General features: G+C 37.3%; 1 protein-coding gene across 1 annotated transcript; it reads left to right on the top strand.

Moving 5' to 3' along the window:
- The first annotated feature begins 2452 nt into the window (after window positions 1-2452).
- Window positions 2453-27219, top strand: capn12 (calpain 12). The gene is made up of 21 exons (XM_053501129.1): window positions 2453-2757; window positions 4100-4169; window positions 5706-5824; window positions 10313-10446; window positions 12488-12659; window positions 15599-15682; window positions 15769-15854; window positions 15942-16019; window positions 16421-16596; window positions 17221-17480; window positions 17781-17792; window positions 17881-18089; window positions 19090-19126; window positions 19216-19290; window positions 19402-19447; window positions 19949-20010; window positions 20795-20863; window positions 21239-21317; window positions 21462-21578; window positions 23817-23869; window positions 26235-27219. Exons 1-21 carry the CDS (start codon window positions 2560-2562, stop codon window positions 26259-26261), a joined length of 2163 nt encoding a protein of 720 aa, XP_053357104.1. The 5' UTR covers window positions 2453-2559; the 3' UTR covers window positions 26262-27219.

Genomic DNA, 27219 nt, shown 5'->3' with positions numbered 1-27219 from the left:
TGACTCTAGTGCTTCAGTTAAATAATTTAGCGCCATATTGAACTTTTGGCTTTGGGAAGTCTTTACGGATTTCCTGGTCTGAACTAATATCAGGCTAAACTCAATTCTGTCTATAGCAGCAACAAAAAAAAGTACATTGACAAGTCATTACATTAGATCCACCTGCCTAATATTGTGTAGGTCCAACTTGTCCCACCAAAACAGCTCTGACCCATTATAACATGACAATTACAGCTCTATAGGTGTGCAGTGATATCTGGCATTAAAACCTCCTTTAAGTCGTAAAGAGGATCAGACTTGTTTTCCCAGCACATCCCACAGGTGTTCAATTTGAACAAGACCTGGGGGCCAAGTCAACACCTTGTGTTAGTTGTGTTTCTAAACATTATTATTATTATTATTATTTTTTTTTTTTTGCAGTGTAGCAGGAGCATTATGCTTCTGAAAAAGGACAAGTAGGTAGGTGATATGTGTCAAAGAAACATCCAAATGAATGCCAGGACCCAATAGTCCCGGTTCACATAGTGTATCCTGGTGCCATCTCTAAGCCAGGAAAGCAATGCAGGTAACATCCACATGATTTTAAAGAAAACATGATTAATCAGAAAAGCCAACTTAAATACATTGTCTGCTGTGACACTGTTCTAGCTTTTCAGTGTGATCAGACCAGGTGGGATATAAGGCCGATTATATGGGTTATACATGATCTCAAGGCAAAAAAAATAATAGCCATCACAATTTGTCCCCTGGAAAATTCACAAAGATCTAGTCTTAGTAAATTTTCCAAGAGACAAATTTTGATGGCTATTATTTTTTGCCTTGAGATCATGTATAACCTTTTTTACCTGCACATCAACTTTGACATTCACTTACTGGCTAATACACCCCACCCCTTAACATCCCACAGAAGCTCAATTTAAACAAGACCTGGGGGCCAACTCAACACCTTGTCCTTGTTGTGCCCTTAAAGAAAGTTGTTGCTTTTTTTTTTTTTTTATACAAGATAATCCGGTTCATTTACCTAATTTGTGTGTGTTTTAGTGTTTAAATGTGTTTTAATGTTATGGTTAACCAGTGTGTGTTTCATTTTACAAATAAACCTTTCAGTTATTGTGCAGTGGATGATCCAGCTTTTGAGAGTGTACTGACATCTAGTGGTGGAATTGTGTCATAGTCAGTATTTTACAGATTGGGAATCTGTAGTTGATAAAGTAAAAAAAAAAAACAATAATGAAAATAAAGAAATAGATAAATTATTATCATTATTATTATTATGGAAAAAAATGACTTTCTGTATATTAATTTTATTGAATCCAAGTTAAAGATTATAATTTTAGGAATGGTGTTTGATTTAAACAATTATACTACTGCATAAAGTTTTGGCTACCATATTTTATTATGCCTTTTGCATCATTGATTCAGTATAAAACATTTTAAATGTCCAAACATTATTTTTTCAAGAACAACAAAAATAGCTTTTTTTTATGCCAGTACATTAAAAAAAATACTATTACAGTACATAATACACCACTTTTCTTTATAATACAGCTCAAAGAGTACCTGACATACAAAATACTGACTTATATACAATACTGAATTGTCAACAGTGTAGTATGTTTATGGCTGTTTCCTGTTCTGCTGTCTTTAATTTCTTATCTGGTTTGCTTTTGCAATTTAAGTGGCATGATAAAGAATGATTTGTTAAACTGTAAAATGCATGGCAAAATTAGTGTGCTGTGTTTTTTCTTCTCTTTATTTTTTTTTTTTGCCAAAATGCAAGCAAAAAGACACAAGTGTTCTAATTTCTATAATAACTATATTAATCTCTGCCTCAATTAATCTCATTAATTAAACCCTGTAATACCGTGTTATTTCTAAACAGTAATGATAGTGAATGTTAGAAACTATTTGTACCCCCCCCACACACACACACACATCTACAACTCACATTCCGCAGACTCAACTACGTTACATCATTTTTATTTACCCCAACTGCAAAAACTGTACATAATACAAAACAGCTGTTTTTTGTTGTTGTTTGTTTTTAAAAGAATGTTCAATCTTAAATACAATCTCTCAGTCTTATTTTAATTGCAGTTTTTTATTGTTAGATTTAATATGTATAATCACACAGTTCACATGTGCAATATTGTGAAATCCAAAACTTAATGAACTAATTATGAATATCTGATGTTGATATTCATACTATTTTATACTTATGTTTATCCTTTTCCCTTTTTATTCTATTTTTATGCAAGATATGGTGGAACACTTAATTTTGTTGTACCCTTTTATAATACAATGACAATAATGAATCATCTACAGAATCTATAAACCTCGCGATAACACAGACACTGTACATCCCAGCGCTTTAGAGCACTTTTTGCGCGCTAGTTTTTTTTTTTTTTTTGTGGGCGGACACCAGAGGCAGGGTGGGACACTTTAAATTCCTCCAAACTTCACCCTTTAGACTTTCCTCCAAACTTCGAGCTTGACTGGGAAATCCTCACCCAGCCGCCTGAGCTCGTGCTGCGCTCGTGCTTGCGCTCGTGCTGCGACATGTCCGACAGCGCCGCCGATCCGGGGTCCGTCACCAACCCTGTGAAGTTTAAGAACCAGGATTTCGTGTCTCTGCGTGATGAGTGTCTCAAGTCCGGCAAGCTCTTCGAGGACCCGAGCTTTAATGCTGATCAGAACTCCATCGGCATGCCGGCAGACCCGGACCCCAAAATGGCCATCAAGTGGCTGAGACCCAAGGTACCCATCTGTACATAATGCGTGTTATAACATAATAACCCATGCATTGCTTTTTACAATCTAAAATCTGAAAAAAAAAAGAAGGAAAAAAAAATCCCATATTAGGTACTGTTACAGTTACTCCTGCATCTGGTAGTGTGTTTTCTGGAATCTCACCCAGGTGTTGACCACAGAACCAGTAAGGATGGGATGGTCGCTCGAACAGGACAGACTGGTTTACTGGTAGTGGTCGAGTAAATGGGCTGGTGCCATTATTTAAGATCAGAACAGTCCAGCTATAGCTAGAATGTCTGGGGGGAAAAAGTTGGTACTAGTTTTTGTGTTTTGACCCTTAAATATGTGTAAATCTTTAACTTGGACATGTGGATATAATCCCGCTTTGTAACTTCTTTTGTTAAATAAAGGATAATCATCAGCTACTACATGTACTTTTCTAAATATTATATATAATCTCTCTATATATAAAATCTACCAGAGACCCGTTAAAGTTACAGTTTTTCCCCCCGGACAACAGTTTAGTCATTTCTCGGCCCAAACACCCCACTCGAACCTGGACATTAACTGATGATTATTATATGTATTATTTAAATGGCATTTTGAATCATTGCATCTGGAGTTAAGTTGGTCTCTGTGCTGAGCTTACACCATGCTGTTCTCTGCAGTAGTCAACCCATAAAAATCATCAATATAACTCGAGCAGACTGAAGTCTGTGTCATGTGGGGAAGTGTGAAATAGTGAACCCTAATTGGCCAAACAGTACACACCCAACATCTGAGTTTTTTTAAGCAATCAGATGCCTGAGAGCAAAAGGCATCACAGCTGTATTATATCCAGGAGTACAGAACGACCTTGAGTGTGATCTTGCTTTTATACAACACATAACCATAATACACAATGTATTATCAGATCATGATTGGTTTTGTTATTAAACCAGTTATTTTGCTCCACCAGAATGGCAGAGCTGGCGACTTACAGTTAGCGACCGATAGTTAACGGTAGTTTTTTATTCTTACGGGTGCTGAGTGAGGAGAATAAACCATGGAGGTGGTGAACAGTCCTGTGAATCTCGTAGGTTTCTCTTTATATTTCCACTTATGTCACTTTTTCAACCCGGCTATGCAGTAATACTCGGAGTGATACTGTACACAGAGTGGTACATATAGTTAAACGTCCCAGTGGTGGTATACCGTCTATCATCACCACCCGTGGAATGACTCTCATCCAAACCGATCGCTCAGTCGGGAAGTAACCGTTGTATAAAGATATCTAATAAAGGCAGTCCTCTTATAAATATCATTGCATTCAAATTTTGTGTTGCGCTTCTTTTTTTATTGTGTTCAGGAAATCAACAGCAACGCTGTCTTCGTGGAAGGAACCACAAGCACTACTGATATCTGCCAGGGCCAGCTGGGTGAGTCACTGCCCAAGTTCTTGAGATTTGAAACCTGGTCTAATGGGATAAGACTTGGTCACATCTTCCGAAGAGAAAGATCACTGAAGAATGGCCAGTGGGCATGAGCACAATCAGAAAGACATCTGCCCTGGCGAGAATCTCATCTCTAGTCTTCCACTTATCATGCAGATTTTCTCTCATCCTTTTCTCTCGTTGTCGTTCCCATTTCTCTCTCCCCTCATCTCCAATGATCCCCGTTATAATGTTTAATATCCCGTTCTCGTTTTCCCCCTCTAGCTGTGAGGCTTATCCTGGTCTCCAGCTCCTTCTGAAGACACCCCGCTGAGAGCTGTAAAACAGAGCCGCCTCAGGGCCTTCACATCAAAACGAGAAAGGAAGGGGAGGCAGGGAGGGATGGATGGATGGCTTGGCATGCATATGCTCTCTTCCCTCCTCCCACCTCAAATTTAACAATTATTTCTTGCCCTCTTTTCTCTTTCTTGCACTCACTCATCCCCCACTGGCTCACGCAGTCTGGTTTTGATTGCTAGTAAACATGCAAACTGAAGAAATTCTTCTGAATATTTGTAACCCTCCTCTGAGATATAAGGACGAGGTTGGTGATGTTGGACAAAGTGTACAGTGAGTAATACTGGTTCTGGTACAGAACAAACAACTAGCCAGTTTCTCTGTACCTCATGAACGACTAGAGCACTTATACTCGGATGCTTAAATCCAGGGAATATACTGCAAGTCTGTGATTACTGGGGTAAAATAAGAGTAAATATCAATACACACTTCCCCTGAATACTCCTCTTTTTGAACCTAGATAAAGCTTGTCTCTATGTATTAGATAGAACCAACATAGTAGAACCAGAAGCTAGGGCGGATTTCCCTCCACGCAGCATATCCACAGGCTGAAACATCACCTAGATTTGGTGTCCATTTGGTGTGAATTTTGTCTATTTTTCTTCAAACTAAATAGCTGTATAAATGCAAGTCTAGCTTTTCATAATAGTAACAGAGAATCACTGATAGGTATGTGATAGTAGTGTAATTATGTAGATTCATGCATGTAGACTGGTGTCATTATGCTTTAGTTTTGCTTGAGAGTCTTGGACAATGCGATGTCAATCATAAATGCTCATTAGGATGTTAGGTCACGCCCAGACAGTTCTAAAACCCTCCCGACGCCATATGGCACATCATTGCTTATATATGAGAGACTATAGTCATTAAGAAAATACTATATGGGGGGTGGACTGGCTGCTGGATTTGGAGGAAGTGTGGTATTGTTCAGTTAAATTGTTGACCATCTCCATAACCTTCTAGGCAGATGAACAGCTGTTTACTGTTACGCAGGAATGTTAATGTGTTGCTTGTGTGTTGTGGGGGGTTCGGTTGGTGCCAATGTGCACCCATGAGAAACTCTGTTATCCGTATTTTATAATTATAAGTGTTTTGAAGCGATATTATTATGCGCTGTCATTGTCATGACAGTCAATTTTTTTTTCAGTGTGTGGTTTTTTTTACCTCCTTGCATGTTTTTTCCAGGCAACTGCTGGTTTCTCGCTGCTCTCTCCTGTCTCACCATGCACCCTACTTTGTACGAAAAAGTGGTTCCATCAGGACAAACCATAGATGCGTCCTATGCTGGAATCTTCCGCTTCAGGGTAAGACAGATGAGCGCCAGAGGCGACTGAAAATTCTGTTACGAGACGAGTCTTCATTTCACAAGGCGTAGTTTATTAGCATATGAATACGCATGGATAAAAAAAACGAATGAATGGAACCATAAACTGTGATGGTGTCAAAAGTCAGGCATTTACACAAAGGACTTGGTTTATGAGCTGAAATCAGAATCGAGGTTAATTTTTCATGTGTGTCTGAGACAGATTTAGACAGGGGTGCTAATAAGCATTATCAAGCCCTTTTTCCTCAGGGGCGTTGTGGGGATTGTTCAACTCCCATGTGCGCCCCCCACCCCTGAACATCCCCATCATCTCATGCTGACACAGATCCCCCCCCCCCCCCCCCCACCTCACACACATGCTATCATTATTCACTCAAGAACAATTGTCAGTTTGGGAGCTCTGTGTTTGGCACAAAGCTTATAAATCCATCCAGGTGGTTAAGAATTTTTAACATGTTTCTTTTTTTTGACAAGTGCTTTAGGGGAAGGTGAGGGAAACAGAGACATCAGGCTCCTGACACCATAAAAGTACATTCTGCACTTTTTTTCTGCAGAAACAGATTTCCCAAATAATCTGATGTTTTAGCAGAGCAGCAAAAATCTGAACTGGTATATATCTACATGATCCATGGATACTTTGTAGAAAATTATATTTCTTATTGCTTGTATAGATTTTATGCCAGCCCAAGACCCTATAATTAGACATGGATATAGTTCAGTAATAGAAACCTACAGTATGTGAAGACAAATCTGTTTTCTTTAAGTAAAAACATGCATGCTTCAAACAGTGGTGGCAAACTTGACGTTAAGGCAAACTTATTTCGTCCTAAGTTATTAAGTTATAACTTTGTCCTAAGTTGCAAAAGTTGGATCAGTATGGACATTGGCAATGAAACAAACAAAACAAGTCACCAGTAAAGCTTCTTCAACTTCTACAATATTGAAAACTTTACAACAACTCATCATTTGATGACCATGTGAATTTCATTGCTTGTTGAAAATATGCGCTCATTTTTAATCTGCTATTGTTAAAAAAAATGCATATTTTGCACATCATAATGCACCACACATTGTCAGTTGAGGCCGACAGGCCAGTACACAGAGAATCCGAGCAGAATGCTATTGTGTCTTGGATAATTTGCTGGTGCATATTTGGCAAATCGGTGAGCCTTGCCCCATCCTTGCTCTAGAAAAATGAGCCCTTTCTTTAAAACTACTTCTATACTGTAACGTAATTGGTTCACCTGTTTAAACACAGCAATGTTTTTTACCGCTTTGTAATTTTCCCATGTCACATTGCTCTTACTATTAAACTGGCCCCTGTTACTTTTTTGGAGGATGTAATTCGAAATTAGTGTGACAAACAATTAAATTCACTTGGTAACTCATCAAATAATTGTTGAGTTCTGGTAGCATTTTCAACACAGGCCAAGGTGAAGAGACTTTACAGATGACTCCTTTTTGTTTTTATTGCCAATTTCCATATTGTCCCAACATTTCTGGAATGGAAGTTGTATGATTTTATTGCTTTAATAAAAATAGTGTTAGGTTATTCTCTTATAATTTGAATAGGATACAAATATCCCATAATAATGTGTGATCTTTGACTTATAACTGCATCTAAACTTTAAACTTTTTCAAGACATGCCTTCTGTTTAGTTGTGACTTTCCGACTACATTTAATTCACATGTAATTCTGACAGTTCTTTCAACATAACATATACAACAAGAAAACACTGGGTCATTGGATTTTTTAATGTTTGAATAATTCCTATATACGGAAGTCCTTTAGGAAGCCTGGAGAACTGTATTCCTCAAGACTACATAAAAAATACAGACTGGTTTCTTGTAATCAAAATATGTAGAAATAAGGGGTGCAAGAGTTTTGACCCCTTATTTCCATGGTGTTTTTAAATTCTACAGTCTGGAAAGTCAGAAAGTGTTGATACATTTTCTATAATAGCAGCTCTGATGATAGTGATCAGTACAAGGCAAATCATTATTATGGATTATACATTATTAATGCACTCATTCCAATATGTATTTTTAGAAACAGTTCAATCAATAGCTGATTCAACCAGTTTGAAACATGTTCTTCAAAGAAAATAATCAATGCAGCAACAGCAACATCACCGATTATTTTCCCTTCAACAGCATTTTCACGAATGTGTTATACCGTCCTTGGCAGTCACAGATGTATTTTACAGGTAACCTTGTGTAAATTGCAGGTCATCTTTGGAACTAACAGTTAAACTTCAAAGCATAGTTGAGCTCATGCTGGGTCATTAGGTCCAGTGAGGGGAGATGTGGGTGCCTTTTATTATTCAAGTGCTTTTCTGGTGTAAGCGAAGGAGAGAAAGAGATAAAAGAAGGGTAGAAGAAAGTACAAGAATGTTGTTTATGGTATTGACTTGAGTGTTCTGACATGTAGCCATTGCTCAAGGGAATGAATGCGCAGATACAGATGCACACTTGTGCACAGCCAGTCACATTCATACCTGCTAACAGGTCAGCACAAGCTAAGGAGCTCTGTCGAGGTTTATGTGACGATTTCCTTTGACCTGCTCAGGAAGCTGGTGGACAGGGTGCTGACAGCTATAACATAAAACCACATTAAATGTGCAGTAATGCAAGCAAAACACAAAAAGGGGGCATAAAAATATGATATTTTGCTGTTTCCGCAATTAAACAAAATACAAATATTAGAAGATATGAAAAACTGTTATAGAACTTAGTCCTTGTGGTTTGTTTGTTCTAGTAGTAAGGCTTACTGTGATCTTTTGAAACAGAAAGTGTCTTGCAGCATATTGCAGTTTGCACAGTGTACCTCAAAAAGCCCTTTGACTGTATAAACATATCAATGTCAAAATGAACAAATCTTTTAGTTTCTTTAAAAATACTGTATTATGAATGAGCAGATCACCTCTCATATCTTCTGGTCCGAATCGTCCGTTCTTTCGAATCTAATGCACTGCAACGCGTCTATGGAAGTCATGTGACAAAAGAACGAATGATTCGGACCAAAAAGACTCAAAGGTAACTACTCTTTTCTGTTTCCTGTACATATCCTACAGAGTTTTTGCGATGCTTTGCACATGCGTGCCCAGTTGAAAATTAACGAATCACTCTTCTGAGTCACGTTAAGGCCTCATTCAAAAAGTGAATCATTCATGAACGACCCATCACTAGTGTACAATTGTTAATGAAAGGAACATTTTTGTAAAGAGTCTTCAGTGTGAACACTTAAGAAACATCAGAGGTGAGTCTCGTTTACATGACCTACTGCATTCTTTCTTATGTTACCTATATGATAAAAAAAGAGCTATAGCTGTTATAAAATGCTATTGATTTTGTAAGAAACTTATTTCATTGATGTTCCACAACAAAAAATGTAACAATAAGAGAACAAAAGAGCTACAGTATGTTAGTCTAAGGTTGAAGCTAAGGGTTTATGTTAAAAGGGGAATAAAATATGGCATGGCATGCTATTTTAAGAACTATTGAGTGGTATGAATGGTAAGAAATTAGGAAAAATATTTTAAACAATTTTGTAACAAAATTCCACAAGTACCTAAATAGTTACACTGAAGTTTCAAAATAATTTCATGTATTTATTCATTTATTAATTTTTTTTGTACTGTACTTAAGCCTGGAGCCTAACCCAGGAGACTTCGGGCACAAGACGGGCTACACCCTGGATGTTGTGCCAAGCCACTGCAGGGCACACACAAACTCACACATTCATTCACACACATAATGCCAGTTAGCCTAATTTGTATTTTCTCACCAAGCAGGGTTAAAACATGCAAGCTCCTCGCAAACAGACCCGAGGTGGGAATCGAACCCTCAACCTTGAAGACGCGAGGTCACAAAAAAATTACATATAAATTACTAAATTACATATAAGGGGCATTTGTATTTGCTTGTGGTGTCTCCCATCTTAAAAAAAAACATGCAAGGTAATTGAAGTGACAAATTCCCCTCATCTGTAAGTTTACATGCCTGTGTGTGTATTTGTGTGATGTTCTGCAATGGATTGGAGTTCCTCCAGGCTGTATTTCCACCTTGCACCCCATGTTCCCGGGATAGCCTCTAGATCCAGTGTTTTTCAAATATTCTGATTCAAGAAACTTTGAAAGAAAACCAGTTAAGCCTGTGTTTAAAAGATTTATCCAGCGCTAATAGGAAAAGTAAGATAAATGCAGTATGATATAGTTTAACTGGCTAATTAGAGTAACCAATATCACAAATTGTTACAATTAGTCATCCAGTTTGCAATAGACCTACAACGATTCTGTATTATCGTCTATTGTATGCGTCTATTGCTTTCTTAACCACAAATGCTTAAAACAGGGTATCATCACAGGTTTCATTAACATTATTGCCTCATACTAGAAATAAAGTTGGTCTCGCTATTAACCCAATCCTTTAAAGTGACTCTCTCTCTCTCTCTCTCTCTCTCTCTCAGTTCTGGCAGTATGGTGAGTGGGTGGAGGTGGTGGTGGATGACAGGTTGCCTGTGCGAGGAGGCCGTCTGCTCTTCAGCTACTCGCGCACTAAGAACGAGTTCTGGAGCGCCCTGGTGGAGAAGGCTTACGCCAAGTCAGTTGCAGCATATGTGTGTATGACTGTGTGAGAGCATGTGGGACAGAAAAGCAGCAGTGACACAGCTTCCTGTCGCTCTTAGGCCGCTTTTGCTATCTAATTGCGTGTAAACAAATGACTGTTGAGATCCTACTCCGTAACCATGCGTCAGTAGAGTCCAGATTAAGAGCGGATGGAATAAAAAGTCTCCAAAACCGATTAAATACATGGGTTATGTATGGACTTTGCAGTGAAAGTGTTTTAACTTACTGGGAACAATGACAGTTCTGACCTTGTGGGACCATTTGAGTCACGACATAGAAAAGTGCTTGTTTAATATAGATTAAAACTGCAGGTTTTGTTTAAAAGCTAAATTGTCAGGTTTATGTATATGAATAACATTATATATGCATAACATAATATTACTTAGCTAAATTAATAATTAGATACAGTCTTATGCAAAAGTTTAGGCACGCCTTGATAAATAACAGATTTTGGTGATTTTTTAATTGAAAATATGTCAACACAGTCTCTCTTGGAAATGGAAAAAAATGCACAATATTTTGCATATGACTCCTTATGCCATAAATTGAACAAAAAATAAATAAAAAATAAAAACATTATCATGGCACTGTGAAAAAGTTCTCTAAGAGTTCTACAAGGGTTCAGACATTAATCAGCTCGTTAGATCTGATGCATGGCAACAGCTGTCATTAGTAAATTGCCAATTTGAAAGCTTTACAAATACTTTGACTCTTCAAACCTTGTGCACACACTTGTTGACACCATGGGTTCCTCTAAGCAGCTGTGTAAGACTCTGAAAATGAAAGTTATTAATGCCCAGAATGCAGGTGAAGGCTACAAGAAGAAAGCAAAGCGTTGTAGTTTCCACAGTGAAAAAATGTAATAAAGAGATGGCAGTTCAGGGAAAATGCGAAGGTCAAGATGAGGTCTGGAAGACCAAGAAAACTCTAGGAGAGAACTGCTTATATGCTGGTCAGAAAGACAAAACCCCCATTTGACTGGAAAAAAAACCTGCAGGAAGATTTAGCAAACTCAGGAGTGGTGGTGCACCGTTCCACAAGACCTTCATGGAAGAGTCAGCAGAAGAAAATCTTACCTGCATCCCCATCATAAAATCCAATATCAGAAGAATGCAACAAAACATCTACAGAGTTTTGGAAACAAGTGCTGTGGATTGATGAAGTTTAAAATAACTCTTTGGCCACAATCAGCAAAGGCATGTTTGGAGAAAAAAAGGAGCAGCACTTCATGAAAAGAACACCTTGCCAACTATTAAGCATGGGGGTGGATCCATCATGCTTTGGGGTTGTGTTGCAGCCAGTGGCACGGGAAACATTGCACGAGAAGAAGAGAAGAGGGAAGAATGGATTCCACTAAATACCAGCAAATTCTGAAAACAAACATCACACCATCTGTACAAAAGCTGAAAAAGATGGCTTCTACAACAGGACAATGATCCTAAACATACCTTGTAATCCACTATGGAAGACCTCAAGAGATGCAAGCTGAAGGTTTTGGAACGGCCATCACAGGCCCCTGATTTAAACATCATTAAAAATTTGGGGGTAGATCTTAAGAGAGCTGTGCATGCAAGACAAGCAAAGAATATTACAGAACTAGAAGCCTTTCGCAAGGAAGAATTGTTATCTTCCCAAGTATCCCAAGTACAAAAATTGAAAGACTTGTAGCTGGCTATAAAAAGCGTTTGCCTGCTGTGATATCTGCCAGAGAAGGTCACTAAGTACTGATTATGTAGGGTGCCCACACTTTTGCAGAGTGCCACAATAATGTTTTTATTTTTTATTTTTGTTCAATTTATGGCATAAAATGTCACAATGCATCAATCTTTGTTGAAAACATTGTGCATTTTTTTCCATTTTCAAGAGAGACATGTTTTCAGTTGAAAAATCACCAACATCTGTTATTTATCAAGGGGTGCCAAAATTTTTGCATAAGAGTGTAATTCTTTTCAAGGATAGTAAGAGAAATGTGTGTGTGTGTGTGTGTGTGTGTGTGTGTGTGTGTGGGTGTGTAGGTTGATCGGCTTCTACAGCAGCCTAAAGGGAGGTAACATTTCGGAGGGGATGGAGGACTTCACAGGAGGGATTGCCTACACTCGTCCTGTTTCCTCCCGCACTCCTCCGGTCCTGTGGAGGACTCTTACTGCAGCCTTGTCCAGAGGCAGCCTACTCAGCTGCTTCATACAGGTACACACACACACACACACGCACACATCCTAAGCAAAGAGTCTGGTTCCTCTGGACATTTTCCATGCATCTTCTTGGCTTTTTAATTAAATAATATTGTATTGCACATTACAGTAACCAATTTCACACAGCAGCGTTACAGTATCAAAAGAATTATATTTTGTTTAAAAAGCAACAAGTGGAACCCATTCACACGGATTATCTTTATGTCATTTTATTGATCATATACTATGTTTGAAAACCTGATTTAAGTCAACAACACACAGGAGACAGGATCGCTTAACCTTAAGAAACAGTGTACCAGATGGTGGAATCTTTTTTATTATTTCAATCATTAAATTATTATTTCTGAAATTCTTAATTACTTAAATGGTTAAAGTGGTTTAGGCTGACACTGAGATTTAATAGTTAACAAATATAGTTAACAAACTAAAACCACAGCAATTTGAGCCCCGTCTTTATGCTCAGGGTTTCTAACCAATCATAGACGAGACCAAATTCGACCTGTTATTCATAAAACAGGATTTCATGACCTCACACAGGGGCTTGCTAAAATAAAAAATTGTTGTTTTAAGTATTTTCGCTATTTAGTTTACAAAGAAATAAAATCTATTGGAGCAATAAAATTCCTTTTTCTTCCATGTAACATTTCTTCTCCCATTACTTCTTTTTTGATTATTTTTGTTCCTCTTATGTCTATTATGAAGCTCACTACAAACACACTCACTTATATAGTTTCTAAAACTGTATGGCACACTGGTGCGAACAGCAGGATCTTAACCATCAAAGCTGATGATTTTTATCAGAACATAAAAACTCAGCAAATTAACGTCTTTAAGGTGAGTGTTGAGAGACGGTTCATTTTACATACACGTTGTGTTCCTATTTACAGTACCTACTGTACATTCCAGCAGCATTTTAGATTATAGCTTTAGTAGAAAATCTAATAAGAAAATTACAGACACCAAACAAGATTGGTATACAGTATCATATAAACAAGACATACACCATTTTTCTCCATGTAGTTGATCAGTACAAGATGTACAGGATGTCCGTTTCTTACATGCTTTATTACTTAGAGGATGACAGATGGATTGCTAATTAATCATGATTGAATTAGAAATTAGAAATATTGAAACACAAGTCTCTTTCAAAGTTTTACATTGAGTCATGCCAGATGTTTGGCGTAATATACAGCACATCCAATTTGTGTAAGTTGTATAGTATAGACCTAATCCTTTTTTTTTTTCCCAAAAGAGAGGTGCGGTACTTGTGAACTGTATGCTTGGTGTGCTCGACTTTCAGAGTTGAAAAGAGATTTTCTTACATCCATCTGCTCTAATCAGTTGTATTTGTTTTAAACAGCTGGTGAATTCACTTGATTTAATTTGGGTAGCATATTTAGCCAAATATGAGCAATAGGGAAAAATTATCTTAAAAGAAAAATTAATTCAGATATATTTTCCCTTTAAAGTGGACCCATTATGCAAAATTCACTTTGTAGTAGTTTTTAGATGTTCGGATTGGTCTACAGTGTGTGTGGGTGTGTGTGTGTGTTTGTACAAACAAAAATATGAGAGAAATTTTTTTCATTTTTTATTGGGTAACTAGATTTCCCCCTATTGTGACCTCATATAGGAAGATACACATTGACATACTGTAGGTGTGTTTGGATGAGAGGGCATTAACACACTTTTGGTAACCTTTGATCCCTGTGTTAACTTTGTCAAGAACTAGTAAAATAATCGACCTATAATATAGGTTGCACTCATTGCACTTACATGGTCAATTGTATTTGTAAAACATTTAAAGGGGAAATTGTCACAAAATGCAAAAAAGGCTTAAATAAATTCATAATATGCCTAAGACTGTTTCACAATACTGTATTTATTATGTAATTTGTCCGTAATGACCAAGTCATGGGTAATGGTGGAGAGAAAAAAATTCCAGAGACAGCACAAGATAGAAAGCGGCACAGTGGATTAGTTGTTAGCATTGTCCATCAGGATCAGGGTTCGATTCCCGTCTCGAGTGCATGGAGTTTTCTGTTCTCCCTGTGCTTGATGGGTTTCCTCCCGGTGCTCCAGTTCAGTCTAATTAGCCTAATTAGGCTAATTGCCGTTTCCAAATTGCCCGTTGCTTGTGAGTATGTGTGTACTCTATGATGGATTGGCACCATGTCCAGAGTGTACCCCTCCTGGTGTGAGCTCCAGGCCCTCTGCAACCCTGTATACAGGATAAAGTGTAGACGATAAGTGAGTGGGTATGAGGTAAAACCTTAAAAGGAACCAGACACAAAAATTAAACCCATAATCATTTTGGTGATACTAGATAGTATGGCCATGAATAAATCCTTTGTGTGCCACAGTATATGGTTTAAAAGTGCTTAAGTGTCCAACATACAGTAAACCCAATTTGGTTAACATAACATAAAGTCTACCTTTTGAGGTTACCAAGTGTTCTCTGATAAAGGCTTGGGTACAAAATTGCATCTGGTAAAATTTGTCCTAAAACAATCACAGCACTCACAGTCATAAACCATCAATGCTAATGTGTTAGGATCAATTGCAGTCCAAAGCCATCTACATAGTTTTTAAGTGGAACTATGCCTTAACCACAGGGTTAAGGGCCTTGCTCAAAGTGCCCAACAGCAACAACCTAACAAAACTGGGGCTTAAACCGCAGACCTTCCGATTAGTAAATCAGAGCCTTAACACCCTGAGCCACCACCCACATCCCCTGGTATAGGAAACTTATGGGCTCCCACGACCCTACACAGGAGTGGTACAGATATTGGATAGATGGACCACCATCATAACCAGCTGTGCCAAGCCTCTTTCTGGGAATTTGAGCTTCTATGATGTCTTAAAATTTATATCATACATTTTTTTTTATTGTTTGCTCATCTGTTCTTGTTTGTTTGTTTTTTCTTTTCCCAGGCCAAAAGTGTGAAGGAGATCGGCAGTGTGACAAAAGACGGCCTGGTCAAAGGTCATGCCTATGCCATCACCGCCACAGATACGGTACACCACCTACATGCTATATTTATGTCATACAGTTTTTAATGTTGAGAAGTTACAGCCAGTACTGTGTGTGTTTATGTGTGTAGGTGCACAGAAAAGATGAGGAAGTGTTACTGGTGAGACTGAGAAACCCCTGGGGATTTGTGGAGTTCTGTGGACCGTGGAGTGACAAGTGAGACATGGCTCAGTTCTCATTTTAGTGGCTAAAATTGTCTCCTTCTAACTGCCGCTGAGTGTGTGTGTGTATGTGCGTGGACAGGTGTAAAGACTGGGATGGTATAGAGAGTGCTGAGAAGACAAGAATCAAATTGAACATTGAAGAAGATGGAGAATTCTGGTACATAAACATGAACAGTACATTTTTCTTCCCCACACATAGTTCTTCATCAAATTCTTTGATTTTATTTCATAACTTTGATGTAGGTTTTGGGGGGTTTTGTATTAAATGCAATTTAAATGGTTTATTCATTGCAGTTTTAAAGCTAATTGTTTTTGTACAGTATAACAATAGGAATGTTCTGAATACTCAGTATGTACTGTTCATTTCCTCTGTCTTTCCTTTTTCTTTTGTTCTTTCCTTCCTATCTCCCTTCTTTCGTTCCTCCTTATCTATCTTTCTTCCTCCCTTTGCTCATTATTTTCTTCCTTTCTTCTTTCCTTTCTGTCAGCCCTAGACTCATATGTGTGTGTGTGTGTGTGTGTGTGTGTGCGCGCGTGTGTGTAATTGTTAATGCATAGGATTGGAGTGCAGGACTTTTGCAAGCTCTTTGACACAGTAGAGTTGTGTAGTGTGGATCCTGACTATGATACTGGAGAAGACGGTACCGACGCCAGCACCTCCTCCTGGTCCTTGACCTCCCACAAGGGTTCCTGGGTGCCCATGTGCTCTGCGGGAGGCAGTCGAAAAAACCCACGTAAGTGTGTGTGTGTGTGTGTGTGTGTGTGTGTGTGTGTGTGTGTGTGTGTGTGTGTGTGTGCATACTGTAAACTAAGTATATGTGACCCATCATATCAAGTTAGATATCAAGTCACACAGGTTAGTTTTGCGCTATGGCCCATGGAGTCCATTAGGTGAAATGTATAATATTTAAAAATTTTGGCTAAAACATCGGTTGACTATCTTCCTGATCGCTCAACAGAATTTATTATTTTTTTAATGTAAATAATGTTTAAAAGCTCTTAAATGAACATTATCCAAGCTGGTTGCTCCAGTTGTTATGAAAAAAAAACATGCATACATTCCCTATTAAACCGATCTGCTGGAGAACATACTTTTAGGGGTAGCAGGGAAATAATACAGTCAAAATGAATCTTTCTTATTATGTCAAATCGGATTCTGACCGGCCAAGATACAGTAATAAGCTAGATTACAAAAGGCTGCTTATTTAACCAGGAATCTGAACATTTGCAACACCACAAGTATGTTTGTTATACATGTCATATCGTGATACTTTATCAGTAGAAAGAAAAATTGTTTCCTTTCCACTTCTATTTGGTTTCATACTGAAAATAATATTTGGATTTTTTTTTCCCAACAGGAACTTTTTGTAAGAACCCTCAGTTCCACTTGATACTCTCGCAGCAGGATGCTGAGGATGTGGAGATCGACGAGGATGAGTTGGATGTAGGGGATGATGATGATGTTGATAATGATGATGCAGCAACTCAGCCAAAAAGCATTCTAGGAAAGCATAAAGAGAAGATGAAGAAATGCACAGTCCTGATAGAGCTGCTGCAGAAAAACCGCAGACTGAAAGACAAAGTCAACTTCCTTTATATCGGCTACCACATTTACAAAGTGAGAATAACGACACTAAATACATTTTAGTGTAGTTAAAATATAATAAACATGATCTGATCGTGGTGGGTCTCAGTGTTGGGCAAACACAACCTCTGAAGAACATAAAACTTTTTTTTTTCACATGCCATAATTTACTTGTTATTGTTTAGGTTCATATAAAACAGTCAGTTTTTAATAATCAATAATATCAAAACTTCCACTTCTTAATAGTAGTGGACTAATGTGGATTGGAAAAACTAAGAAACTCATTTCATATGTTCTTTCTTTTTCCATGTGAACGTCCTGTTTGTCCTTTAGGTGCCTCCTCAGGTGAGTAACACTTCATACTGTATATACTGATCTCTCTTAACTGCATAAGCATGAAACCAGATCTAATCCTTCACCTTCATCCCAATAGCTGCAGGACGCCACAGGTTCCTTCGGCCAGGGCTTTTTTTCTGCCAACCCGCTGGTGGGCCGCTCTGGACCGTATCGTAATGTGCGGGCTGTGTGGAGGAAGGTGCACTTGGACCCAGGGCACTACGTCATCGTGGCATCCACACAGAGGCCCAACCAGCCCGGGGAGTTTTTCCTCCGCATCTACGCCAAGAAGGGCAACACTCTGGGGTACGCTGGAGTGTTTTACATTGCAAGGGAGGAAGAGTTTAAAGTGTAATGATTCAAAGAATTAAAAGGATTGAGGATTTTATGTTTCATCTGTTTATAACCTTTATAAACAAGCTTTAGAACAAGCTTAATAATCGATGAAATCCCTTAAAAAAGTTTTAATGGTAATTACTTCTAGTTTCCCAGGAAATAATGAACGAATTTTAATTATGTTTGATATTATTATTATTATTATTATTATTATTATTATTATAAATCTTACATATGTGACGCAACCAATTTTTACAGGGATTTTTTTATTTTGCATTGTTTCTTTATATTATTTCTTTCATATTCTTTAACATTTTTTCATATTATTTTATATATTTATTCTTCTTACATATTTCCCCTTTTTCCTTTGCTTTTCTTTCTCTTTTGATTTTTCCCAATTTTCTTTCTTTTCTTTATGCATTTTCTATTTTTTTTTTGTATATTCCTCTCTTTTTTCTTTATTTCTTCAGGAATTGTCACAACTGTCTTAAGCTGATGCATTGAAAGGAAATGTGTTTTTCTGTCTGTCTGTCTGTCTGTCTGTCTGTCTGTCTGCCTGTCTGTCTGTCTTTCTTTCTTATTTCCCTTTTTTCTTTTTTTCAAGCAATTGGATGATTATAGCATCACCAGGAGTCAAACCTGTGATCTGCTATTGATGGGTCCAGCACTTTTCTGTTGCACTTTTAAGGTGGAAATAGGGAAATAAGGTGGTCTATAGACAGTTTATATATAAAGTGTAAAGTCTATAGCAAATGTTATTATTAAATAGTGTTGTAGTTTGTGCCCTGTGATGAGCTTGCACTTGGAAAAAATAGTATGGGAGAAAAAACGAATTCATAAACAATATACTTGTTAAATAGCCAAGTCATGGGCATCAGGTTCCTACTGTAAGTGAATAAAGTATAAATGATTCAAGGACAGATTAGAAGTGCTTATGTGCAGCTCAGAACTTCTTCTTTATTTGTTTCAGGGTTCGTGAGATAACCTGTCCCATTGCTATTACCACGGTGAGTGTGAGCTTATGATGATAAACACAGCTAGACAGTATGACTAGTCTCACATTAACAAACGTACACTGTGTATATTTGTCCTGAAGACTGTCATGGCAAATCCTCCATCAACTGATGACCAGATAGCCATGCAGAATTGGTTTAATGTGGAAGCTGGACCGGTAAGTATTGGTGCAGGCAGAACTTAATGAATTAACTTTACTGTAGTGTATGTATGTATGTATAAATATATGGAAGCAGTTTCAGGAACTAATGTCACTTCCTTTCCTCAGGATGACAAACTGGATGCAATGGAGTTTATGAAGCTGGTCAATACAGGTCTGAGAATTCTATCTCTAATTCTAATCTATCTCAAAGTTGTTTATTAGGAAGGAAAAAATATATACATATAAATATGATTTTCTGTCTTTCCTCTGTAAATGTACTGTAGATCACTGGCCAAAATCTGTGATTCGCTTCCTTTGAACTGTATATATTTTTCATTAAGTTCACTTCTCAGAAAAGTTTAAATTTCTATAAACACTTAATCCTTTATTCATCCTTAGTATAAAAAAAAATATCCAATTCAGGGTTTGAAGAAATCAGGAATTCAGGAGTTTTGGGATTGTTAGGGAGCATTTATTTCCCAGTTACAGTAGATTAACCCCCCTAGCAGCAGTGTGGTATCAGTAATGGGCAGCAGGTGGCGGAGTTGGACAGGCGTGTGCTGGAAGGCTGTATGATCTTGTCCTTGATCAGAAGCACATGCTGTGGTGTGAGCACAGCGCTGTGTGTGTTTACTCTCTGCTGGGCCTCACACGCTGTCTCTCTGTGCTGCAGTGCTGGAGCAGAACTACCATGTTCCTCTGGAGACCTGCAGACAGCTCATCTTCACACAAGACGTATCCTTCCATCTGGCAGCGTCTTCTCTTCCATTCCACCACGTTTCAGCTCATATTTCCCTCTAATTTCCTGCTGTTTTTCCCCTTCTTCTGCATGATGAGGTGCAGAGTGTTGTAAAAGCAAACGTTTTTTTTTTAAGCAAAAAAATGATTTCTTTCTTTCTTCCTTCTGTATTTCCGCCTTTCTTTCCATTTTTTCAATTTATCCTTTTAAACAGTTTTGCTTTTTCCCTTCCTTCCTTCCTTCTGTCTTTTGCTTTATTCTTTGTTTTTGCGTTTTCCTTTTATTCTTGACTTTCTCCATTTTTTTCTTTCTTTCTTTTTATTTTCTTCTTTGATTTATTTAATCTCAAATTTCTTTTGTTTGTTATTTTCATTTCTTTTTTTTTATGATTCTAATTAAATCTTAGGTAATTGGGGGCTTCCCAGTGTCTCTTTCTTTCTTTCTTTCTTTCTTTTCCTTTCCTTTTTTTTCTCTTTTCCTTTTCTGTCTCTTTATCTCTTTCTTTCTTTTTCTTTCTTTCTTTGTAATTATTTCTGAAATGCTTTTTTTTATATAATTTATATTTCTTTCCCAATCTTTCTTTCATACTCTATTTTTGTGTCCTAACAAATTGGTTTTCTTTTTTCTTGCTTTCTTTTCCCCTTTTTTACTTTTTTCTCCTTTTTTGTTGTTTTTTTGTTTGTTTGTTTTTGTTAGTTTTTCTTGTTGTCTGTCTGGTGTTTGTGGTGCTTTTCTCTTCACCCCTCCTGGTTGTTGTCCTGACTGTGTGTATATGTACAGACTGGTGGTAGAGGCAGGCTGAGTCGTGATCAGGCTGAGAATCTCCTCTCGTCTCTGCGCAGTCTGCAGGTACATGTGTCTCCTCTCCTGAACTGATTTGCTATGGCAACGTAAAAACATCTTAAATAGCAGGAATACCACAGTTAAAGATGACGCTAGCATTTTTTTAATTAATTTTTTTTTTTGGGTGGGGGGCGGGGGTGTTGGGGGGGGGGGGGGTAGCTGCTTTCATGTTTCCGTCTCCCTGTCCTCTCTCTGAACTGAATCACTGCGGGCTTAATAAAGTATGTTTGGTTAATCCACTCTCCCAGCCTGCTGTTCTGCACAGCTGGAAAGCAGCGTTAGCGTGTAGTGAACAACTAACATTCCATTCCTGTGGCTCTGCTGTTTACTGGAGAAGTAAATATCCATTTCTGAAACTTTGCTTTTGTGTGTGTGTTCAAGTCGATCTTTCTCGAGTATGACGAGGATTCATCTGGAAACATGAGCCCTTTTGAGTTCAGTCAAGCTCTAAAAGCAGCAGGTACGAGTTCTCACACACACACACACACAGAGACAGAGAGAGAAATTTACAGAAACACCTGTACAGGCCCCAAGAGGAAACCACAGATTCACATAACATGAATTCCCACATTCCTCCTTCTTACTCTCTCTCTATCTCTCTAAGGTGTGCAGTGTGATAATAACATACTGACCATGCTCTGGGAGCGCTTCGGCTCTGGAGAGCAGCAGCTGCCTTTCCACATCTTTGTGGCATGTGTTACCAGACTGCAAGTCCTCTTTGGTAAGCATCTCCATTACAGCACAATCCCACATGCATTACACAATCTAAACACACTCGCACTAACACACACACACACACACACACACACATATATATATATATATATATATATATATATATATATATATATATATATACAGTCTAACTGTAGTGCTCCACAGATAGATTAGGTACATACTGTACATTTATAACCTCAGTTATAGACCTACTAAGTGTCAAGAAAGAAAAAAAGGAGCGATCCTGGACATTGCAGTGGAATCGTAGGGTATGTTGTCCAAAACACACTCTAGTGCTGGTAAATGGCTTACTAATTTTTTATTATTATTATTATTATTATTATTATTATTCAAATTAGAATGTGAATACATTTGAATATTATCTATGTATATCTATATTAAGTGATAAAGTCACATTGAAGGACGGTACTGTACTGTGGAAAAGCCTTGAGCCACCCTCATCTCTTAATAAGAAATAAATTGAATTGATTTGGATTAAATTTAAAAAATGAGAACAAATGTCACAGGGGCCCGACTAAAAATAAGAGCCAAAAACATTGGCAAAAAGTCAAAGCAAAAAGTCTTAGAGTCCTACTGGAGACATTTTCCTCGAAACTACATTAAAAATACAAGAAAGTCTGGCTCGATGGAAGCAAAATATGAAGACATGAAGGGGGCTCAAGACGTTTATACAGTACAGTACATTGATGTCAGAGTCACTGAAACTTGGGATCCTGGCTTCCCAACACACACATAAGCATGACATTTAGCTTTTATAAAAAGAGTGTTAGAGACTTAATGAAAAGCTTATGTCGATGCTCTTCAGCTGACAACATTTCTTCCTTTGTCCTTTTGTTTCTTCTTTTTTGACTGATTACATAATTATTTACTTATTTCTGTCCATTATTTTCTTTCATGAATTTTTTTCATTTTCCTTTCTTCTTTTTTTCTATTTTTTAAAATTATTTTTATTTTTATTTTTTCTTTGTTTGTTTTGTTTTTAAGCTCTATTTTCTTTTATTGATCATTTCTCAGTTTCCTTTTTGTTTTTCTTGTTTTTCTTTAATTGATCTGTCCCTTTTTTCCTCCGTTCTTTCTTTCTCTTATTCTTTTATTCTTTTTTGTATTTTCTTCTTATTTTTTCCCCAATTTCTTTTTTTCTGTTTTTTTAATTGTTTCTTTCTGTTTATGATATTTCCTTTCTTTTATATTTTTCTTTCTTTCTTTCTTTCTTTCTTTCTTTCTTTCTTTCTTTCTTTTCTTTTATTTTATTTCATTGTATTCTCCCACTTTCTTGCTTTTTTATTTCTTTGATGTCTTTTCTTCTTTGATTTAATCTTTTTCATTCCATTCTTCATCCCTCCCTTCCTTTCTTCATCCCTCTCTTCCTTCTTTCTTTCTTTCTTTCTTTCTTTCTTTCTTTCTTTCTTTCTTTCTTTGTCCACCTCTAGTGCAGATGCAAAAACAGATACAAACTAAAGTCTCTATTCATTTCTAGACATGTCTATTCATTACACATGCAATATGAATATCCCCTGAATGTAGAGGAATAGTGCTTCATGCCAGTGTAATGATTGAAAATCCCTTTAGATTAAGGACTTTATACTCATTCTGCATGTTAACATTACAGCAGTTGAAGCCAAAACTGTAATGTCACCTGGATTGTTTATGACATAAGGCTACCACAAGGCAAATTATATTGTTATAAATGATTAATGCAACATGAAAGTGTTATAAAGCCAGTATGTAAATCGTTATCAAACGAAGAGTATTTTCTCAAAACCTCAGCAAAACACAATTATGCAAAATCTTAAAAGGCTTCCTTTGTCAATATGTAAGGAATAAAATGTGACACATTCATCTGTTATAGCGAAATAATCACTTATGGTGTGATGCGCTACCATTGCATCACACTTTTCATCTGTTTATAGTTACATCATAAGCTGTATGATGTAAGGCTTACTTTTCTCTTTCTAAAATTAAAACAAACAAAAATGGAAGAGAAACAACAGTTGTCATGTTACCAAGTGTTATCAAAATATTTGTTTACCCGTTCTATTTTTACACTGTCGTGTTAACGAATTCAGGTGATTGGGATCATTGCAATGTTGTCAGTACACCTGTCAAGCATTATGGTAACAGGATAAGGTATTGCGCAGCTTTTACGTCATTAGCCCAGTGATGATCTACAGGTGTCATAGTGTTAATTGGAGGAGTTTGACTGTCACACACTTCTCCACAGCTCTGTTTGAGTCAGAAACCAGCCAGGAGGTGAAGAGCAGAGGCATAAACACAGTGAGTTCTCTCAGAGACAGTTCTCTTTCTTCTCTTTTCGATGCTTTTGAGAAATTATAGCTAGACTTTTGAACTCAAATTCTTTGTTGTTTGCTCAGGCTTAATTTTATTCTTTTATTATTTTATTTTATGAGGGTTTTTTTTTTTCACAAACAGCTCTCACTCAGGAGTGAATCCCGGCTGATATATTTTTTTTTATCCCTTATGTTCATTTCAGGTCAAAAAGGCTCCCATGTGAAATAATATTAAAATAATTCATAAGTATGTTTTACAGGAGTTTTAGGTACGATGCAAAACAGAGTGTCTAAAACCCTCCATATTTTATTTAATCCATTTTAATAAAATATTATCAACCAAAGCATTCAGGAAATTTTATTTATTAGTTATGATATTCTCAATGAATCTTTCTCCAGTGTGGGCTGATTGGTGTTTCCAAATTGCCCGGATTATGTGTACTTCTGGCCTGCATTGGGTTGAGACCCCATCCAGGGTATCCCTGGTCTTCCCTATGATAGACGGGCCATGCCCAAAGTGACTTCACACAGGATAAACAGACTAGAGAATGTATGGACTGGGATTAACCGGTTTAAAACTTAGATAGATTTGTGCTTAATTTGTGACAGGTGTGCTTTATACATCATGTGTGAGAATCTTGATCTGGCAAAATGAGTAAGGATTAGTTAATCGCTCTGAATATCCAGAAAAGGGACAAGTAAAAAAAATACGTACTCAAGTATTAAATATAAACTGCTGAAATGAATGTGTCTTAGAAAAAAATAACACTTGTTTACATTTTCTAAACTGTTAGATATTGTTTTAAATCATCTATGTGGTTTTGCCTGTAAAACATAATTCAAGTAATAATATAAGTGTGCTGGATATATTCATTACTAATGCTATCTATTAATGAATTATTCTGAAATAAAAGATCATGTCAACAAGCAATATTTGCCACAGCTTTGACTTGCTGCCTAACAAGTTTATATAATTACTGAAATTGATGCTAGGCGGCATGGTGATGAAGTGGTTAGCACTGTCGCCTTGCACCTCCAGGGTCCGGGTTCGATTCCCGGCCAGGCTCGATTCCCGTCTCTGTGTGCATGGTATTTGCCTGTTCTCCCCATGCTTGGTGGGTTTCCTCCGAGTACTCCGGTTTCCTCAAGATCCAAAGATATGCAGGTTAGGCTAATTGGCGTTCCCAAATTGCCCATAGTGTGTGAGTGTGTGTACCCTGCCTCGTGCCCTAAATCACCTAAAAAACGGCTCCAGGTTCCTGCGACCCTGAATACAGGATTACACGGTATAGAAGATGAGTGAGTGAGTAAAATTGATGCTAATCTAACATGGCGTTAGCAATAAATGTAAATAAGTTCACAGAATTTACTCATGTTTGCAAAGTTTCCTTACCATACTTTTTCAGATACGAAATTAGCAGTGTGATTTCTAGGAAGGCATAGGAGAAATATCTTACACATAGTTGCACATGCTCAGGTTTCCCTACACTGCCGGTAGCTTTGATAACGATATGTAATTCAATAGGAAAATAATTCTGCATGCTCCCAGAACCACTTCATCCCAATTTAAATCCTGGATTATGCCCTGTACCATAAGGAAAGGAAAAATCTTGATAAAAACTAGATAAAAACCTGACCAAGTGAAGCAACCCCAGATCATAGCACTGCCTCCAGAGCCTTGTGGGTACTTTAGATTGATGAGTGAATCGCTTCGTGTGCTTCCCTTCTTACCCTGATACTCCATCACTCTAGAACATTCTTTTTTCCATGTTCATCAGGCCACATGACTTTAGCTAATTTAGGCACCAATCCTGTGAGTTCTCATCACATTCCTAACCCAGTTGTAGTCATTTTAAATCATCTTAGTTGTTCTTCACTTGAGCCAGGCCAACAACTTGGTGACCGTCTTTTTGGACAGGCAGTGTGTAATATAAGTTATTCCTGAAGCCGGGATATTAAAAGATTTTACAAAGGTAGGACCAGGGGTCTCATCCATATTCAGACCCACATGGATTGATGGACGCTTTGGTGGTAACTACAAAACATTGCGTAGCATGAGACGTTTATGGAAGACTGGCACACGGCACCTGATTTCTATTTTTACACTTATTAGCTGAATTTAATGACAATAAAATAAAAAAAGTAAAATACACATTTGGCAAAATTATGCTTATGGAACAAAATCCCTGTGTAGTGTGTGTAGTAGTCTATGCGGTTGCTTTTACTTAGATCTTACCGCTCCTTGTTTTATGCAAGAGCTGATTCTCTTATTAACTCTGATATTTTTGAAGCCGCTGTTTATTAATAGTCGTGCTCTGAGTAACAGCTCGTGTCTCTGGCCTTTTCTGCAGTGGCTGCTCAGCCTGCTGGCTGTGTGAGCGCGCTCAGATGTGACACCTCAGCAGGACAGACCTGGACGGCCAGGACTATGCAGACGTCATCCACCTGGACCTACGTCCTCTCTCTCATTCTCTATATTTCTTTTTATTTACGTACATCGCTCTGGATTCTCTCTCATCGCTCTCTCTTTTCACCCATCTACCCACTGATCCTTCCATCACACAGGTCATATGGGTCATTCCTGATTATGGTCCAGACACATTCTTTTGTGCTTAATTTTGTGTTTTCAAATATAATCATAATAAGCTATTGCTTCTGCATTACTATATTTTTTATTAATCTTGCTTTTTTATTATATTCCTGTTTATATTATCGAGCATGTATCTTGGGTTTATCTGATAGATATGATTTGTATCGTATTTTTATTGTATCCTGTCTAATTTTACATGAAGTCTATTGTCATTTCACAAACACGCTGTGAATCCACCTGGATTGTTTTTAAACTATATTAACTGATAGGATGTTATTAATTAATCCCAGTACCAGCATTTCATTACATCCTGTTATAGACTTGCCCGGAAAAGAACTTTGTGGAATTTATTCATATAAACACGATGAACAATGATCGGAATTTTTCCAGTGTTAAAACAAACATAAAAAAAATAAGCTTTGTTATAAGTTATGCCAAATTCTTTACATTTTTCAGTTGCTCAGCAAAATTCCCAGTGTTGAACTAAGACCCTACAGTTATAAACATTTTAATCTGAGAGTTCATCAGATATTCTAGGAATTTAGAAAGCACATTTATTCTTTTGGAATTTGGTCTCAAGTGTGACGTAAACGAAAGTTTTTTTTTATCCTTACTATATCCGAAATCATTAACAGGATCTGAGGGTGAAGATGGATTTATATTTCCTCATCCTGTCTTTTTAGTCTTTCTTCCAGTAGGCATGGGGATCAACGATCTTCCAAATAAATCTGAGCATCCAATTATAA

The sequence above is a fragment of the Clarias gariepinus genome, chromosome 7 (assembly GCF_024256425.1).
Source record: "Clarias gariepinus isolate MV-2021 ecotype Netherlands chromosome 7, CGAR_prim_01v2, whole genome shotgun sequence".
NCBI classification, from domain to species: Eukaryota; Metazoa; Chordata; class Actinopteri; order Siluriformes; family Clariidae; genus Clarias; species Clarias gariepinus.
The sequence above is the reverse complement of the archived record's forward strand: the minus strand, read 5'-3'. Positions and strand labels throughout refer to the sequence as shown.